The sequence below is a fragment of the Gadus chalcogrammus genome, chromosome 3 (assembly GCF_026213295.1).
Source record: "Gadus chalcogrammus isolate NIFS_2021 chromosome 3, NIFS_Gcha_1.0, whole genome shotgun sequence".
Classification (NCBI taxonomy): domain Eukaryota; kingdom Metazoa; phylum Chordata; class Actinopteri; order Gadiformes; family Gadidae; genus Gadus; species Gadus chalcogrammus.
The window spans coordinates 17,562,077-17,582,479 of record NC_079414.1 but is presented as its reverse complement, the minus strand read 5'-3'; the positions used below and the strand labels follow the sequence as shown (position 1 = coordinate 17,582,479).

The window sequence follows — 20,403 nt, the reverse complement described above, 5'->3', positions numbered from 1 at the left end:
CCTCTGGTACTGGAACGGCAAGAACAACAGCATCGGAGAGAGCCCTGGCAGTAAGAGCCCACACACTCGCATAGATACAGTGTACATCCACAGATACTGTACATGGAAGCACACCGATGGAAAAACGTTACATTAGGGACACACAGACACATGCACTGCCTCGCCCCCCACACCAATCCCTCCCCTTCAACTGCCCGCATTTAAAAAAAAAAAAAAATCTAATTTGGCTGTATTATATTTGTTCTTATAGGTGTTTTTTTAGGGTTCCTATATTTGAATGAAACTACTGAATAGTAAACTAGGAGCTGATAAGAACTGTAGAGAGACGCAAGACCAAGTATTCCAATGAACGTGTACTTGGACTTGTTTCATATGGCACATAAAAAACTCTCAATCTATCACCACACACACATGCACAGATGGATATGCTGGTCATAGATACAGACAGACGCAGAGAAATACATAGACACACACTCACACACACACACACACTTAGACAAGAAGACACACACGTTTTCTTTTTGTCTCTCATACACGCGTACTCTCGGTCACACACACACACACACACACACACACACACACACACACACACACACACACACACACACACACACACACACACACACACACACACACACTGGCGTGTGTGGGTCCTAAGGGAGACAGTTGTGACGGTGTGATTTACGGCCTCCCTGAGAGAAGTAACAACTAGTTTCATGTGACTAGACCGGCTCTCAGCAGCCAGAGATTGGATTTTGCAGCACCGCTGCACCAGGAACGGCGGCTTGCTAATCTCTCAGAGCGTGCACACATGCACACACGCACGTGCACACACACACACACATACACAAGACACTAACTAATACACACTTACACCCACATACACAAGCCAATACACATACACAAGCCTAAAACACACGTACACAGACTCAAACCCACAAACATACTGAGACACATGCACACATGCACCACACAAATGCCCACACTCTCAAACATCCGTTTGCACACTTTTATAGAGTCATGCAAACTAATACACATGCACACACACACACACACTTTCATGGACACATGCACACTGTTACACACGCACATCCTCATAGCGTGGGTTTAGGGGCAACGTTCACCAGTACTAGTTAGTGTGAGTATGTGCATGTGTGTCTATACATCTCTTTGTGCATGCGTGTCAATGCGCTTCCCGTGTATATGTATGGTGTGTGTGTTTGTGTGTGTGTGGGAGCATGTGTGCGTGTTGACCAGGTAAGTGAGTGAAAGTGAGGACCACTTAGAGTGGCTGGCCTGCAGCGTGAGAGTCCAGCGCCTCCGCTGACCCTTTGGGGTCACGATGGTCCCCGATAAAAGAGAAAAATATGTGTGTGTGTGTGTGTATAGGAATATGTGTGTGTGTCGTCACCGTGACATATGGTGCTCGCCATGATCAAAGGCTAGCGAGAGCAGGGAGCAGCTATTAGCCTCCCTGGTGCTAATTTGGGTGGCTTAGGTCTGCATGCTGTTAGGGTCTGCCTGCACCCCCACTGTCGGGGAGGGGGGCGGTGGGGGGGGGCTGGCTGGGGATTTTATTACGCTAGGGTGGGTTAATGGCGATAATTGTTTGCCTCGTACCGCGTAGAAGACTTCCCAGGAGGCAGGACCTGGGGATTATGTTTCTAGATATATTTTTTATAAATAAGGAGGTTTTAGTGTACTGGACACCTTTTACGTGGATTTGGTTCTGTTGAAACGTGATATTTTCTGTGATCAAATTCCTGCATTTTGGCTACTCGACAAAAGGAAAATAATGATTTGGTTGCAATTCCGTTCCATTTCTTTCAAACAACGGACCGTTCATATCCATATCGCTTTCACATCCTTTGGTGTGTTTTTTCCGTGTGTGTTTGTTCTTCGTGTGAAATCAATCAATGACATCATACTACTGTAGAAGCACTCTGAGCCAGCTGCAGGGCTACAGCAGTGGGACACTCTGAGCACACTGGTCGGTCCCAGTGGGAATGCATGTACAGGAATGTGGTACACGCGCATAAAAACTATCCCATGTCTTTTCATACATGTGGAAAAAGGCGGATGTGTGTGTGTGTGTGTGTGTGTGTGTGTGTGTGTGTGTGTGTGTGTGTGTGTGTGTGTGTGTGTGTGTGTGTGTGTGTGTGTGTGTGTGTGTGTGTGTGTGTGTGTGTTTGTGCGCCAGCCCCTCACCGCCACAATGTGATGCTCCATTGCCCCAGACCGCAAGATGCTGTGCCAGACATGAGGCTGCACGGCACAGGAAAACACAGCGCACACTCTCACACATACACTCACACACACCAAAATCACAACAACAGACACCGACAGCAAAACAACACACACACACACACACAAGCACACACACACACACACACACACACACACACACACATCAATATCACAACAACACACACACACATCAACATCACAAAAACACACACATACACACACAACAACATAACAACAACACACACACATCAACATAACAACAACACACACACACACACACATACACACACATCAACATAACAACAACACACACACATCAACATAACAACACACACACACATCAACATAACAACACACACACACACACACACACACATCACCATAACAACACACACACACACACATGCATCCACATATGTAACTTGCTTTTCTTTATTCCTCTTCCAACGAAGAGCACTTTTAAATCCACCCTTGCAGACACACGTGAACACACACACATGCACATAACACACACACAGACGCAGTGAAACACATTCCTTCTCATGCATAATGCTCTGTGAATATCCCACACACTTCATAAGCCTGACACTGTTGCTTTGATTCCCTGATATGCACACACACACACATTTTCACACACAGTACAGTTCTGCATGTACACACATTCCCTCTCACACACACAGTACTGTCTTGCATTTACGCACTTGTCACTATTCCGTTTTATACAGGCAGTACTATTGGCTATTAATTCTTGCAGTATTTTTCTGTACATATTCCAACAGTGCTACTTTCTATTTATATGTACAGTATTGAGATGAAAACACAGTAGTCTTCTGTATTCACACAAACGGTAGTGCCTCACACACACACACACACACACACACACACACACACACACACACACACACACACACACACACACACACACACACACACACACACACACACACACACACACACACACACACACACACACACACACACACACACAGACTGTGTTATATATAGATATTCGATTGTAATCAGATGTCTGTAATCTATTACTACATCCACAATACTGTTCTGAACTCACACCATCAATACCTCAGCCAACACTGCCATCTGCTGGTCAAAGTAAAGACAGAATCAGGCAAAGGAGTACAGAGGCACCGTCTGAAGTGCATAGGAGAATTTGTTTTATCCAGCGTATAGTGCTGCTCCACCAAATGCAACAGACATCTTGAGGGTGAACTTGGTTGCGTTGAACCAAGCTGTGTTTTTACAGAAGGTGGCCCAATGTTTTATAACGGGGATCCAATACACATGCTGTTAAGAATACAAACTAAAACAAAATAGACTATGCTACTAAGAGGCCTTTCTGACCATCTTTCTTGCTGTCCATCCTTCGTCTTTCTGCCTTCTTTTCGCTCTTCTTTTTATCTCCCATCCCTCATCAGTCTCTCACACACACACACTCACTCACTCACTCTCACATTCACACACAAACACACACGTGCGCGCACACACGCACACAAAGGCACACACACACACACACAAACACACACACACAGACGATAGCCCTGTGTTATATATAGATATTCGATTGTAATCAGATGTCCTTCCAAGTGCAAACCAAAGGCAACGCTTAGCCCAGCGAAGGTTTAACGTTAAACCAATATAACTCTATAGCTTTGTAGCCTAGCTGATCAATATTGCTTTTTGTGCATTATAAATAAAATGTATTATTATTATTATTATTATTATCCTTATTTATTAATAATTAGCAGCTCATATTAGTTATGTTTCAGAAATTGGCAAAGCATTAGTATCTTGGTATGGTATCTATCTGCATTGGCACAACAATTTAACAGGCTTGCCATGTATGTTCTAATATTACATTTATATGCAGTAACGTAAGTAAAAGTTCTGCTCATTAAATGCATCACAGCTGATAACAATGTCAACTCTCTTAAATTTGATGTATAAATTGTGTAATATATATTGTTATCTAATATTTAGTCCCAGAATTGGTGTTGAACTATTTTGAACCCCTGGAGTGTAGCTTTCAAATACACACACGCACACGCACGCACACACACTTCATGAGATCCAGTTGCTTTTATGAACCGGTTTTCTCTCTTTAAAGTCACTCCCAGGCTGAAGCTGGTCGGGTGATGAAGGTGTGACCTGTGCTGCACTGGGGAGAGAGAGAGAGAGCGATAGGGGGGGGCCATCTTTAACAAGCAGTACAGAAACCAAGCTCTGCGCTGGAGCTTCCCCAAAGAACCGGAGGGGGGGGGGGGTACTGCACATACTGCTGCCCGTATAGAGTCCCACGCCGTGGCCCTGGCTCCACTGCTGAACTTGACATGGCGTCCTTGTAAAGAAACAGAGAAAGAAGGTGACCTTTGATCACAAGAGACCAACATGGAGGTCAGCCCTCTCCACCAGACACGGTGCCCCTCCCGAAGCCAGACCGCTGACTCGGCACGCCACACCAGCACTGGCACACACACACACATCCACACACACACATGTACAAGCACTCACACACATATGATAGCGTGCACACACACATGGACACATTCGCACACAAACACACACATGTACATGAGTGCACACGCACACACATGAAAACACTGTTTGCAAACAGGAATGCATGCATGCACACACACACACACATATACAGAAGCCAATGAAGATCACAATGGAGCCACTATAATACAACATAAGTATTTGTACTTGTATACATACACACGCACGCGCGCAAACTGCCACTTGAAACCAGGCCTGTGTTAGAAAGGTCTGTTTAGATGGAAAGACAACAGCAGAGAAGCCTGCTGTTTTGATGAATTCCATTGGGTCTATATGCGCTGTGACAAACTAAACTATACTATACTGTTGGTTAACTATACTGAGTTAACTATCGTGAAAAAGTACTAAACCAGATTTGAAATAAAAGGTGAATAGTAGCCTGTCTATCACATGACTCCTTCAACATATACAATATTATAGCATAGCAAAACATATTTTGTGTATGTGTGCTGTGTGTGACATAGCTAACTTTGTTTGGTCTCCAACACTGACAGCTGAAAAAAAAACAGAACAGAATCAGAATTCGTGAGTTGGATCATATCTCTCTTTCTCACTCTTTCTCTGCATATCTATCTCTATATCTCCTCTCTCTCCCTCTTCCTCTTTCCCTCTCTCTCTCTCGCTCCTTCCCTGGGCCCCGGACATCTGGTTCCAGTGAAGGTGGTCAGGGGGGCGAGAGAGAGCGATACATGGAGAGAAAGAGAAAGCTACAGAGAGAGAGTGACATGCTCGGAGGGCCGCGTGATTGAGGGAGTAAGCCGAGACTTTTGGCAGTACGCAGATAGATGGACGTGTGTGATGTGTGTTTAAAGGAACTCTGGTCATGTGACCTCCATGTTTCCCTTGTGCCTGGACGTTCCCATGATATGCAACCCTCTGTATCCTCTTTGTCCTGCAGAGAATACATCAACATTACCTTACGTACACCGTCTTCATGGCTGCACTCACTCAACTCTAGTTATTTACCGTCAGCTCAATCAGCATCCTTTCCATACTCGGGTCATTTGCAGATTGGCTTTACATTTTTATGCCGTTGAATTTGCTGCACTCTAGTGGCCAAGCGTTGGAACAGCCATCTCCCACATGGTTTTAACGCCTGTACACTGTGTGTGTGTGTGTGTGTGTGTGTGTGTGTGTGTGTGTGTGTGTGTGTGTGTGTGTGTGTGTGTGTGTGTGTGTGTGTGTGTGTGTGTGTGTGTGTGTGTGTGTGTGTGTGTGTGTGTGTGTGTGTGCTTCTACAGCGGAGTTTGTGTCGTCCCGAGCCATCCTGACGGGCCACGACTGCGAGGTGACGTGCGCCAGCGTGTGTGCTGAGTTGGGTCTGGTCATCAGCGGCTGCAAGGGTAAAGAGAGAGTGCTGCGCTCAAACCTTTATTAGTACCTCCAAACGCTCAGACAGACACCACGACGTTCCCTCCTGAGCTTTCACAAAGACCAGGCGGATCCATTGAATCAATCTGTTTTAATCCAAGAGACTTGGCAGCAATGCACTGGGGTCGAAATCCCCAGTGCACGAGGCCTGGCGCGTGGGCATGATGTCTAACCCCTAACCCTTACCGACATGAACCCCATTCACTGTAGAGTCGCCATCCACAAAAGCACTGCTGAATGACCAGTATTAACCAGTGTCAGCCGATCACCGGGGAACTGATTGTGGTTTGGTGTTCCAGAGGGCCCTTGTCTGATCCACTCCATGAACGGGGACCTGCTGCGCACCCTGGAGGGCCCCGAGGGCTGTGTGCGGCCCCGCCTCATCCAGGCGTCCACGGAGGGCCACTGCATGGTGTACTACGACAAGGGCCACTTCTGCCTGTTCAGCGTCAACGGCAAGCTGCTGGGGCACCACGAGCTGGAGGACAGCATCAAGGTAGGCCTGCCCTGCTCACGGCCCCCGGTCACTGAGGCCTGGGAAAGGTCTGGTGGTTCAGGCCCTCGGTGTCTTCTTTCTGTCGCTCTCCGTCTTTTTGCGTCCGTCATTCGTCTGTCATTGATCTCGCTCCCCCTTTCTCTCTGACTGCATGTCTCTCTATCTCTCTCTCCCGCTCTCTCTGCAACAAAAGAGGGTGTGATTCCCTCGATGGGAGACGTAGTGGTCCGAACGTCTGCTGGGAACATTCCAGAGCGGTAGTCGTCCCCCCTTGACATCGGGGCGACTCACCACCCTCCAGACCACCTAACCCCCCCCCAGATTCCCCCATTTCCTCCCTGCCTACTTGGGTGACACAGGATGGCGTCCGACGCATCCAGTTTCTCGCCGTCCTTTTTCCGGTCGAGCGTGGGAAATGTCACACATCTGTTTCCTGTTGAGGAGCCTCCCCCTGCCAAAATATGGGCTAAACAATCAAACACAGGCACACGCACACACGCAAGCACACTCTTTAAGGCAAACAAGGAAGTGGGCATCTTTTAACCTCCCATTGAACTTCCCCCTCAGACATAATATTGACTTTATAAACTTCAAGACAATGCAAGGCCTTTCCTGCTATTCTCGTCTCTCTCTCTCTCTCTCTCGCTCTCTCGCTCTCGCTCTCTCTCTCTCTCGCTCGCTCGCTCTCTCGCTCTCTCGCTCTCTCGCTCTCTCTCTGTCCTAACGTCCGACTGCATTAGGGAAGTCCTGATATCAACCATCCAAACACACACATCTCTACACCAACACACACACAAAAACACACACACCTCTTCACCAACATACACATCCCAGGGGCCCGGCCGGGGCCCTTGAGGAGCTCTGCTATTTAGTGCACTTCTGTGTAGGACCCAGAATCAACAGAGCAGAGCAGCCTACACAGTAGGACTCCAGGATAAATGAGTGGCTGCTCTGGACGAGAGAGAGGGGGAGAGAGAGAGAGAGCGAGAGAGGGGGGGTGTAAGAGATGGACAGAGAGAGAGATCGATCGAGAAAGGGAGGAGTAGCAGAGAGTGTGTGTGTGGGGGGGGGGGGGGGGGTGTAAGAGATGGAGAGAAAGCGAAGTAGCAGGGGGGGGGGGGGGGTGCTGGAGAGGGGGAGGCAGGCCTGTGAGATGGAGTCATCATCCAGCTCTAATAGCAGAATCAGGGCAGAGAAGGCATGCTGGATGGATTAGAGTGTTTTAAGTGCTAATATAACTCAGGCTGGGTAACCAGGCCCACCGTCTGCATCCATGACATGGAGGGGGGGGCGGGGAGACTTAACAGCGCCATAAATTTCCCCTTCTTTTTTTTTGTTTTTTACCTTTCCCAGGCACAGTTGTGCGCCCACCAGTTCCCAAATGTAAAGGAAAGAGATGGGGTGGGGGGCGGGGGGGTATTAAAAGCTGATGTGGTTTTTTTTTTTGCTCTTGGCGGGGTCATTTTTTAAGTCATCCGAGCCCCAGCCTCCTTCTTGGCTCCCGTGGAGCCGGCGGCCATCTTGGAGCGGATGGTGACAGAGAGGAGATTTAATAGCTCCGGCCTCCCGCCTCCTACCTGGCCCATGCAGCCTGTAGGCTCCCCAGACCCCTGCTGTGCTATAGGGTAGGGTCATGGACTCTTGGTACTGTGTAGAGCTGGCTCACACAGATACTCATGCTTACCTTGACTGCTTTCACTATTCTTAGACACATTTTCTTTTTCTATAGGGATTTTTTTAGATTTTTACTTGAGTTTAGGCCAAAGAATATCCTTCAGATCGTAGTCATTGCCATTATGCTTACAGTCATGATCACTGTTGTCCATAGTCATAACCTTGATTTGGGATTCTTCACTGTTGTCAGTAAGAGTGTCCTGCAGAACTAAGTCCAGGAAATATGTCAAAGTCTCTGCACAATTTGCTGAATCGGGCTGGAGCCTTTTTCTCCTTCTTTCCCTGTCCAACTCCCTCACTCTCTCTCTAGAAGCATTATTTACCATTTGACCATTTGACGAGTGCTCATAAAAAAAGAGACTTGTTTCAATTTCCCATTTAATCCCTTTTTATTTTTGGTGTAGTTTTAAATCTCCCCAAAGAAGCACATGTGGTGATGCCGATGATCAGGCCCTTCAACCCTTTCTAGGCTGCACTGCTCCTTGGAGCAAACCAAAATGTCTACCTTCCATGGTTAGAAAAACGATCTATAAAACACAAACTGTTGGAGCTCTAAACCAACTGTAATCCCCCCCCCCCCCCCCCCAGTCATGGTTACTTCTCTGATTTATGCTGCACTAGAATGTTACAGTTTGGAGTCTCTGGGCGTAAGGGGGGGGGGGGGGGGGGGTGGTGTGTGATTTGTGTTCTTCCATCAGTGCCCTGGAGACACGTAGAGCTGCTACAGTTGGCGAGAGGAGGAGGAGAGTAAATCTTTACTGGTCCCGCTGCAGGGGGGCCTGATGGCTGGGTGTGTGCTGGGGGGGTACAGGGGGACTCTATAGGAGAGCGCACAGCTTTGATCCCGTCGTGGCACCTCTTCCTCGACCCCTCGACCTTCAGAGACTCATCAGTGGCGGCGAAGTATTAATCGAATGATTGGATTAAAAGATAACTTCTTTCAAAGTTTCCAAAAAACATTATAAATCTCCCTCTTCTGTATTTTTTCCCTTTTTTCACTGAATGTTTTCCTGCATGTATTTCCGGGCTGTCTGACCCTCCATCTGCATTATGTCGTCCCCTCACCTCTCTCCCTCTCCCCCCTCCCTCCAGGCGATGCAGATGAGTCGTGACGGCCAGTACCTGCTGACGGGGGGAGACGGAGGGGTGGTGTCCGTCTGGCAGATCCACGACCTCAAGCAGCTCTTCACCTACCCGGGCTGCGACGCCGGGATCCGCTCCATGGCCTTGTCCAATGACCAGAGGTACCCGCACCTCCTAGTAGGAGTAGGAGTAATAGTGGCAGTACTGGTTGTTGTTGTGGCAGTAGTAGAAGTTATAGTATTTAACAATGGTAGTAGTTGTATTAACAGTAGAAGTAGTAGTCGTATCATTACGAATATATATATGAACTGGTTGATTAAAGCGTTGATTCTCCTCTGCGGTGTTCTAGGTGCATCATAACAGGCATGGCGTCTGGCAGCATCGTCCTGTTCTACAACGACTTCAACAGATGGCACCACGAGTACCAGACCAGATACTAGAACAGACCAGACCAGATGCTAGACCAGACCAGATACTAGACCAGACCAGATACTAGACTAGACCAGATCAGATACTAGACCAGACCAGAACAGATACTAGACCAGACCAGATACTAGACTAGACCAGATCAGATACTAGACCAGACCAGATCAGATACTAGACCAGACCAGACCAGAACAGATACTAGACCAGACCAGATACTAGACTAGACCAGATCAGATACTAGACCAGACCAGATCAGATACTAGACCAGACCAGATACTAGACTAGACCAGATCAGATACTAGACCAGACCAGATCAGATACTAGACCAGACCAGATACTAGACTAGACCAGATCAGATACTAGACCAGACCAGATCAGATACTAGACCAGACCAGATACTAGACTAGACCAGATCAGATACTAGACTAGACCAGAACAGATACTAGACCAGACCAGATACTCGACCAGATACCAGACCAGACCAGACCAGACCAGACCAGACCAGATACCAGAATAGACCAAATACCAGACTAGACCTGATTCTAGGCCGGACCAGACCAGACCCGATACTGACTCTCTGTGTTGGAGTCTCAGTAGCACACAGCCGTCCACACCCTGATATCCTGAATGTAATCTAAAGAAAACATACTGTCAACGTTATATCGAGAAGAGGCAAACTATTTTTGAAAAAGAAAAAAAGGTAAAATACAAAGGACATTGCTATATTTTGTAGATGATTTAGAAGATGTTTTCTTATGGTATAAATGAAAGGGTGGGGGGTTATATACTGTACGGTTAAAAAAGCAAAATCTATTTTTAGCTGTAAGAGTCTATTTTCATCTCTTTGGGAGGAAAATGATGATGTGTGCAAAGCTAGCAAGATGTGTTCACGATCCAAATATTTATCTACTGTTGGGTGAGCGATTATGTTTTTTTTTGTTTTTTTTCAATCGGTGTGACGGTGGGGACTTATATAAAAAATGAAACCTACACACATATATATAAATAAATAAAAGGTGTTGTATTTTTAATATGCCCTATGCCACTGTGGCGTCCCACAGGGTTCACTACGTTAGACAGTACACAGTGGCGGAGGAGTCCTTGTAACAGGACGTCGCAGTGAAATGAAGGTTAAACACGTATACCTAACACCTGTCTCAATGTAACCCTCTTGTTTCTGGTCCCCTTGTGCTTCACGAGTGACTGCCTCCCCCCCCCACCTCCCCTCGCCCTCACCCTTTGCATGGTTCCCCACTCAACTACCTACCCGTCGCAATCATTAACTTAATCAATAACTGTATCGTTCAATTGCACTGGACTGCGCTGGCCGGCGCAAGCATTTCAGATTTCTGCGGATGGGAGGCGTGGTTCGACTTCCCGTCGCAATTTATGTCATGGATAATTTTTGCGTTCGATTTTTTTTGTTTTTGTTTTTTTAATGTTTCAGAGTACAAAAGCAAAGGGTTTAGCTCTCTTTTCTGATCACATATCCACAATGGAAGTTCTAGTTTTGAGTGTTGGACTTGATTATCGCCGTTCTATTAGTCATGTGTCTATTAGTTATCAGGTCAACTCTAGATTTCTTAGTACCTCGGATTGTTTTCTTTGTTTCCGGGGCAACAACCTTCTCGTCCAACCGGAGATGATTGTGAACTGAAAGACAGCATTTCTGTCGAGCTCCATTTATTTTTGTTTTGTGTTTTGTCACTCTCTCTTTTGGTTCTTCTTCAGACTATGATGTGTGACGTTTAAAAGAAAAACATAACATGCGAGGATGAGTCGTAGCTCGCGTCCTCTGGATTCTGTGAAATGTCTTGCCTTGGCTTCGACCAAACATTCCATTATGGTTTTAACTGAGCTTGGTGTGGTTTCAAGTATTCAATTAAATCCCAAAAAGAATATAATCTCGTTATGTATGGCTCAATCTGGAGTGTGTTTGGTGTTTGCAGAGCTATGACAATAAAATGTTATTTTATAACTTCAATGCGGGCCACATTTTTTTCTGCGTTAAAATAATGGTCACACAGTACGTTTTTTGAAGCATTTTTATTTATTTTTTCTTAATCAAAATGCATTTATTTGTTCCAACTCACTCTACCTATATAAACTAAACTGTTGCTCAAAGTCTTAAGTCCCTTTTCGGCGCAGTAGCAAAGCAATGTACAAGTTGTTCTTTGAAACTTACACAAAAACATATTTTATGTAGTGTCTTTCCTTCTTGGATCCATGTACATCTTTGAACATTTTGAATTTGTAACTGCCGAAATTATGAGAGGAGCAGTGTTACAGCCTTATTGTGGGATGCAGTTTAGGGCATCTGCCTTGTAATGGCTTAACCCCAATATATTTCATTCGTAGTGTTGTGTATGGTGTTTAAGATGACAGTAGGACGCAACATGACCATAGCTTAATCTTAGGTCTCAAGTCTGTTGGATGTCCACAGATGGCTTCGGTACAACGGACCATTTCTGCTCAAGAACTACTCCTCTTATCACACAATCCTTCCTGTTCAGCTGGTTGCATGTATAACTACTAGCTACAAGTATATACTTTATTTATTGAGAAGTAATACTAACAAACAAAACTCCAAAAGGCAACAAAGCTAGGTTTGACCAAGGTAAATGCAAACATTGTATGAGGAATCTACGTTTCTACTAGCCTCTCTAAACTAATCCAGCTGTTTTTACAAGCAGCCAGGCCAGAAATAAATATATATTTGATGTGCTGAAATACTTGTCGTAGGATTTCGCTCACAAGCAAGAGGACACCACATCAACAAAAAATAAGTGCAAGGAATATGCAAGGAATAATTAGTCACAAAACAACAATGGGCAACCTTGTTCGGTAAATAAATAATAATAAAGAAAATAATTCACATTAATCTCAATTCGTATTCCGGACATTATCAAAGACGACCCCTCAAGAAAATATTGTCATATTTCGTTCACACGACCATTTTTACATGACCCCTTTAATAAATAAACTAACAAGCCACACAAACCTTTCCTTCACCTCAGTGTGTGTGGGGGAGGGGGGGGTCGTGGAGATTGTGCTAAAGCTGAGGAATAGCTACTGCAGACCGGGTCGCAGTAGCCGTTTAAGTGGGGCTCATTCACGGGCGGAGCCAAGCCAACCCTTCACCCGGCACCATCTCTTAATGGCTGGGTGAGGGAGGGGTGGGCAGGTCAGCGGGAGGGGAGGGTGGGCTCATAGCTCTGGGGGGAGGAGTGGCTGGGGGAGAGGGGAACATGCTCAGCTGGATGGGAGGAGGAGGAGGAGGAGGAGGAGGAGGAGGTGGGGAGGGGAGAGGAGCCGTGTTCAGTGTGGAACCAGAGGGGGATGAGGAGAGGGTCTGGCCACTAGGGGCAGCAGAGAGTGCTGGCCCGGGAGATGGTGGACTGGAAGGAGGAGGAGAGGAAGAAAAGAAGACAGCAGGTGTTTCCTTGGGGGGCCGAGGGGAGGAGGGAGAGGATTCTGCAGCTGGTTGGGGGGGAGGAGAAGTGGGTTCTGGGGAAGAGGAGGAGGGAGGAGGAGGAGGAGGAAAAGAATGGGAGGGAGGAGAACCTTGTGTAGGGGGAGGGGAGGGGGGAGGAGGATGAGTCAGGCTGGTGGGAGAGGAAGGAGGTGGACCAATAGATGACGGGGGAGGAGAGGCTGGTTCGGCAGGGGGAGATGAGGGGGGAGGAGTTAGAGAGGAGGTTGGAGGAGAAGCTTGCTTGGCGGGGGAGGAGGGAGCAGGAGGAGTAGGTTTGGAGGGAGACAGGGGAGGAGTAGTAAGAGAGGAGGGGGGAGGAGATGCTGGTCTGGCAGGGGGAGATGAGGGGGGAGTAGTAATGGAGGAGGGGGGAGGAGGAGAAGGAGAAGCTTTGATGGGAGAGAAGGGAGGAGGAGATTCTGCGTTGGTTGGAGAGGAGTTGGGACTAAGAGGGGAGGTGGGGGGAGAATCTAGTTTGGTCGGTGAAGGGGGCGGAGAAGGAGCTGGTTTGGAGGGAGAGGCGGACAGGGGAGGAGGAGAGGAGGAGGGGGGAGGAGGAGAGGAGGGGGGAGTAGGAGAGGAGGTGGGGGGAGAAGGAGAGGAGGGGGGAGGAGGAGAAGGAGCTGGTTTGGAGGGAGAGGCTGACAGAGGAGTAGGAGAGGAGGGGGGAGGTGGAGACGGTGGTTCATTGGTGGGAGAGAAGGGAGGAGGAGAATCTAGTTTGCTCGGTGAAGGGGGCGGAGAAGGGGCTGGTTTGGAGGGAGAGGAGGTGGGAGGAGGAGGAGAGGAGGGGGGAGGAGTAGGAGAGGAGGGTGGAGGAGTAGGAGAGGAGGGGGGAGGAGTAGGAGAGGAGGGTGGAGGAGTAGGAGAGGAGGGTGGAGGAGTAGGAGAGGAGGGTGGAGGAGTAGGAGAGGAGGGTGGAGGAGTAGGAGAGGAGGGTGGAGGAGAATCTAGCTTGGCTGGTGAAGGGAGGGGAGTAGGAGCTGCTTGGATGGGAGAGGAGAGGTCGGGGCAGGAGGGGGGGCTGGCGGGGGCGGTTAGTGGGGGGCAGGGGAGGAGAGCTGGTGGGGGGGATGGTGAAGGCGTGGTCACTCGCGGGTCTTGGGGCGGAGGAGCCGGGGGGGAGGCGGGAGGCTGGAGGTCTCCCGCGGGGGAGTCCTGGCGGCCGGTGGATGCAGGAGAGGGGGACACACCCAGCCCCTCTGAAGGAGCGGCAGGAGAAGCAGGGGGACAGCAGCAGTCTACGGAGGGTGAGGGCGGCGCGGCCTCAGGCTCTCTGGGGTCCACCAGGGGGGCAGCCCAGGGGTCCCGTTCCCCGGGGGGTTGGAGCTCAGCAGGTTCGGTGGGCGACGCCGGTCGAGGGGTCAGCGATTCTTTGCCGGGGTCTGCCACTTTGGCCGGAGGGATGCTCTTGCCCGGCGACAGTGGCATGGTTTGGTCTCCATGGCAACGAGGGCCGGTCAGATGGATGCCCTCCTTGTCCAGGGCCGTGTTCTGGCAGAACAAAGCAAACAGACACCAGTCAGGCCTGTTGTGACCGGCTGCTGTATCTCCACTAGACGGCTCCTCCGGCATCAGAAGACATTAGATCTGATGTGGGTCAATCTAAAGTGAAGGCCTTCATTTTATATAACTTTTACTCTTTAGTCATTTTAGCCAACTCTGAAGCGAGTTAGGGGATCTTGCTCCCAGACGTTTAGGCTATGCTTAGGTTGGGGTTTGAATCCAGTAGCCTACCTTTAGATTGCATGTTCTCTCATGGATTACAATGCTTGCCGCTTCACTTTTCATGACGACAGAAAAGATTCATCCTTAAGTGCTATGAAAGGGAAAGCTATAGGAAGCTGGACATAAAACCTTCATGAAAGCAGATAACAGCTTTAGAACATACGAGGCACTTCACATAGTAGACTGACCCAAAGCAGAGGCTAAGTAAAATCCAAAACGTACACAGGGTTTGAAAATGAGAACGACAAACTTTAAACTTTACTTTTTTAGTTTTTTCGGTATCCGTTCCAAAACAGTATAATGGTGTAACTTAAAGGACCCCTATTTTACCAACCTACCCAGTGTACTGTACCAACTGGTGGGCTGATCAACCCATTATACATCAGGCTGGACACACCCACGTGTGATGCCACTACAAAATCGATGTTTAACCAGGTGGTAAAACAGGGACCCATTAACAACCTAGTCAATTCAAAATGTGTGTGGCCTAGGGGCCAGATGGTTTTGTGGTGTCCCATGTTCTCTCTGTGCAATGATAGCAATAGAAGCAGATGAGGCAGGCGTAGCGAGATGTTGTTAGTACATACCAGCGCCGTGGGGCTAACTCTGATGGTGGACATGCACGCAGGATGGATTTGGAGAGTGAAAGGAAGAAGCAAAAAGAAAAGGACAGAGTCTAGGCTTACAACTTCACACAGAAAAAGACAAAACAATAAAAACTGAATAAAGAGGTTGTTCCAGCAAAGACCTCTACAGTTGTGAACACATTACACAAAATAATTTAAGTTTGAAAAGAGTCTGAGCTGGAACATACTCGCTGAGTGAAGACTAGTTTGTGACTAATTCATGGCAGCAGAATACGGGTGGCAATGTCATACACATTTCTGAATGTGTATTGGGTAAGCGTTTATGGAAGCAGTAGCTTTGAAATGTGAGTGGTGATCTTTCATCCAAGGTCACTTAGATTCACGATATCCAAGGTAACTTGGATAGGCATCATGATTTCAGTTTCCTTTTGTGCCACCGTGGCAGCAGTAATGCAATGACCGATTATACCCACAAGGTGGCAGCACAGCACAACAACAAGCTAGAACAGCGTAGAAGCATTTTACAGTTGAAACCACTCCAAGTGGTCTAAACCAGATACACTGTACATATCATGAAACTCAAACATGACTTCAGTGCTCTTTACCAGAGCTATATCGAGTAACTGGCAGGAATATTCTCTGCAGACATGTTGACCAATATATATTAAAAAACAAAAACGGTTGAAAGAGTGAAGAAGAAGAATCCTATCGCCTTAGTTTGCGATCCACTGCAGCATAATAAAAAGATTAATGGTCCACAGCAGTTCATCAGGGAGAGAAGATCAATCTTTCTCTCTCTCTCTCAAGAGAGAGAGAGAGAGAGAGAGAGAGAGAGAGAGAGAGAGAGAGAGAGAGAGAGAGAGAGAGAGAGAGAGAGAGAGAGAGAGAGAGAGAGAGAGAGAGAGAGAGAGAGAGAGAGAGAGAGAGAGAGAGAGAGAGAGAGAGAGAGAGAGAGAGAGAGAGAGAGAGAGAGAGAGAGGCTTGTGAGATGCAGGGAGGATGTGGAAGAGAGAGTGGGGGATGGGAGGTATGAAGTGTGTACCCAGGTCTGGGTGTCCCCTGTGGTCCTGGCTGGCCAGAGGGGGGGTTGGGGGAGGATAATGGGGGAGGGTGATGGGGGAGGACCCAGGCCCATAAAACCACGCTCCCCTCCCCTCCCCTCCCCTCCCCTCCCCTCCCCTCCCCTCCCCTCACACCTCAAACTGTCAAATAAGATTGACATCAGAATGAGGCTTCTCGGTATGAAAACAAACCCAATTTCAAAGGGATATCTACCCTGCGCTGGTCCACCGCTGTGTTACAGGTCTACGAGGACATTGATTCCATGCACATCTCGTGGATACCTTTTTGGTAATCAGCATTGGTGGTGGGCTGGGGGGATTAACAAGGTAAATGGAAAATTGATCTTCCTCTGAAGTCTGTCCCTCAGAATAGCTTAAGTTTGAGTTCAATATATAACATGAAGGAACCTCAAGCCTGGCTGCAGGGTGTGGCAAGGGGTTGAAAGAGTCGCAGGTAGATACAGAAGAGAGAGCGAGACACTTGATGTAACCAACAGACAGGTCAAGCTGTGCAGCTGATCTCTGTGAGGTCAAAGGTCCCTGTTTTGGGAGCTTTGGAAAAGCCTGATTAAGAAAGATTTCCACTGAACATTTCATAACCCATTCCTCCATTTCCATTCAGACAGCCATACAGATCACAAATGGAACCCCAATAGGTTACTACACTCACATCAGTTTTAGGAGTAGAAACCCCCACATATCTACAATATGAAAGGACCGGTTGCCTTAGGGGGCTCGCCCTGAAAAATGGCAACCAGGAAAGGGTAGGAAGACCTTCTTCTGTAAGGTTTTGTTTGAGAGAATATCAATATCATCCTCTTCGGTTCAATTTTGTGCAATGATGTCATCATCTTTCTTGCACTTTTGTTAAAAGGAGCTTGCATTATAATTAACAAAATGTTGGCATTCAAATATTGCTTCGGCTTTGACAAAAGTCCCTGCTGTACATGTGCTTATCTGCTGAAAGTGATGAGATTATTTGGAGGAAGGGCCAAGAGCAGCTGGTTTATGAACATGCAAATGAAGGAAGCTCGTAGAGGACAGGGTTTTATCATATCGATGGGGTAACCAAGGGGATGGCGTTACCACGGCGACGTTGCTCACCATGATGACGGACACACCCGCGCTGGTGTTGTTGTTCTTTGGCGCCGTGTTGAAATGCGTCTTCAGTTTACCTGACACCTCCACCTTCATGTTGTTCTCTAGGGCTGTGTGCTCCTGGACACGCACACGCATGAACATGCACACACATCATACATGTATACACAGGCGCACACGCACACACATACACGTACACACACACACACACACACACAGGCAAAGGCAAACACACACAGGCAAAGGCAAAGACACACACAGACACACACGATAAAGCGATTACTAATAAATTACACCTCAAAGTGGTTTTGACTTACAGTCAAATCAATTGTATTGATATGGCCCTCTTTCCTGGTTACAGTCTCAAAGGGCTTCACAGGGCCCACATCCTACCACACCTCCTCACCCTAAGCCCCCTAAAGGACAAGGAAAAATAAACCTCATCATCGAGGAAGAAACCTGCGGTGAATTCAGAGCGCTTCATGAAGGAGCAGGTAGTGGTCATCTGGCTGTAGGACACCCACAGCTTAGGCTATCGACTGAAGTCTAAACACCCATCACACTAGAACCACCCAGCCCGCCCCATACTGTGCGGCTGACGTCACGGGCACGTTCGGACCAATCATCACGCAGTATGGCTCACGGTCGGGGTGCTGTTGTTGGCGGTGATCCAGGGGTGGGACAGGACGTCCTGTGCTGAGTAGCGCTCCTCGGGGTCCACCCGCAGCAGATGGGCAATCAGCTCCTGAGGAGGGACACAGCGTTGAGTTTGACCCCCGCACGCACACACACACACACACACCCGATAGGCCAGGCTTCTATCACACTGCACAAGTCCGGCACATTGAGCCCCAGGCGTTATGGCTTATGGACATCTTTACATTGCCAAAGGAATACCAATGAGGGCAAGGTTATAGCTATATATATATATATATAGATACAGTATATACACATATGGAAACACACTAGATACTGCGACTCTGTCCTTGCGTCAGCACCCAGACTGCTGCTGGGGTAAACAGCGGTTTGGTCCAGCGATGCTAACTAGAGGCTGTCACTGAGACACTGATTACGGCTTAGCCCCAGTGCTGGGAGGTGTATCTGTGTGAGAGAGTGAGAGAGTGGGAGAGAGTCTATGTATGTATGTATGTATGTATGTGTGTATGTGTGTGTGTGTGTATGTGTGTGTGTGTGTGTGTGTGTGGTTCTGACCTTGACGGAGTGGCTGATGAGGTCCCAGTATGGGCTGGGGTATTCCAGCCGGCCCTCCAAGATCTGCTCAAACAGATCCTCCTGATGGTTGCTCTCACTGGGGCACAGAGACACCACCACCATCATATATATATATATATATATATATATACAGTATATATATATACGATATATAGCTAAAAATATGCTGCATGCTTTCTTCATGTGGAACATTCAAGAGCTGCTCAAACTGTTTTTATTCAGCCACAATGAGTATAGTTATGATCTTGTTATGAAATCATGTTGAGATTAAGAGATACAGTTCTGAGGGTGAAGTCATGTCCTATGGCAGTATTGTATCACACTCTGTCTGCCCCCTCTTCATCACAGCCACCGTCATCATATGCATGATCCTGCATTCATACCCAGCAGGATCATGCATATGATAATGAGCAAGGTACGAACGCCCATGTCCTGCCACACCCTCATTTGCATCTCATGAATATGTATTGATGAATGAGGAATATTGATGAATATGGAACAGGAGGGAGGCAACGGAAATGTTGGGTCTCTGGTTTGGTTAAGCGCTGGTGAAGGGCTAATGGTGTGTGAGGCAGGAGGGGGGGGTGGTGGTGAACAGCGATGATCACCTTCTGAAGGGGGGGAAGCCACACAGCAGGATGTAGGTGATGACGCCCGCCGCCCAGGCGTCCACCTTCAGCCCGTACCTGGCGAGGGGGGGGGGGGGGGGGGGGGGGGACAAAAAATTGTCAAACGGTCGAAGTTTGCCAAACAACGTGGATAACTATAATATACTGTCTAAAACAATTTGCCAGAAACCCTAATGAAACACATTTTAACTACACAATCAATGCAATTATTTTGAGCGCTTTATAAATAGTGTATTATTTCCTATTCAACTAGAGTATCTAATAGACACTATATATAAAAGATTATCCCTATGATTTACTAATTCACACTTAATAATGATCCTATTTGATCCAAAGATAAGCAGGCTCATATAGTCCACCAAGTGTCATTAAATAGACGTATGGATCATGATATTGATCATCTTATTTAAATAGACACACAGCATTGATCATGATATTGATCATCTTATTTAAATAGACATACAGCATTGATCATGATATTGATCATCTTATTTAAATAAACGTATTGATCATTATATCGATCATCTCATTGCTGATTAAAGCCGTGGTACCCGGTCTCTGAGATGATCTCGGGGGCTACGTAGGTGGGGGTCCCGCACACGGTGTAGAGGGGCCCTTCCACCACCGTGGCCAGGCCAAAGTCCCCCAGCTTCAGGGACTTGGTGCCGTCCGGATACTCAAACACCTGGAGAACGGACACGCACACGCACACGCACACACACAC

The 20,403-nt window shown here is 47.6% G+C and overlaps 2 protein-coding genes across 6 annotated transcripts in view; one reads left to right on the top strand and one right to left on the bottom strand.

Annotated features, from left to right (window-relative positions):
* The window catches only part of lrba (LPS responsive beige-like anchor protein), a 186,004-nt gene extending 173,205 nt beyond the window's left edge, over positions 1-12,799 (top strand). For all 5 annotated transcript variants that reach the window (XM_056586364.1, XM_056586362.1, XM_056586366.1 and 2 more), the window contains 5 exons: positions 1-50; positions 6,060-6,161; positions 6,489-6,685; positions 9,452-9,603; positions 9,792-12,799. The exon at positions 1-50 is cut by the window's left edge and continues 118 nt beyond it. In XM_056586364.1, coding sequence (XP_056442339.1) covers positions 1-50; positions 6,060-6,161; positions 6,489-6,685; positions 9,452-9,603; positions 9,792-9,882 — 592 coding nt within the window. In that variant the 3' untranslated portion in view covers positions 9,883-12,799. The remainder of the gene's footprint in view (positions 51-6,059; positions 6,162-6,488; positions 6,686-9,451; positions 9,604-9,791) is intronic.
* Positions 12,800-14,810: 2,011 nt separating this feature from the next.
* The window catches only part of dclk2a (doublecortin-like kinase 2a), a 34,975-nt gene continuing 29,382 nt past the window's right edge, over positions 14,811-20,403 (bottom strand). Inside the window, exons 12-18 of the mRNA XM_056586360.1 lie at positions 20,231-20,364; positions 19,659-19,736; positions 19,030-19,126; positions 18,461-18,562; positions 17,824-17,937; positions 15,659-15,677; positions 14,811-14,837 (exon numbers count right to left, since the gene is read on the bottom strand). Coding sequence (XP_056442335.1) covers positions 15,672-15,677; positions 17,824-17,937; positions 18,461-18,562; positions 19,030-19,126; positions 19,659-19,736; positions 20,231-20,364 — 531 coding nt within the window. The 3' untranslated portion in view covers positions 14,811-14,837; positions 15,659-15,671. The remainder of the gene's footprint in view (positions 14,838-15,658; positions 15,678-17,823; positions 17,938-18,460; positions 18,563-19,029; positions 19,127-19,658; positions 19,737-20,230; positions 20,365-20,403) is intronic.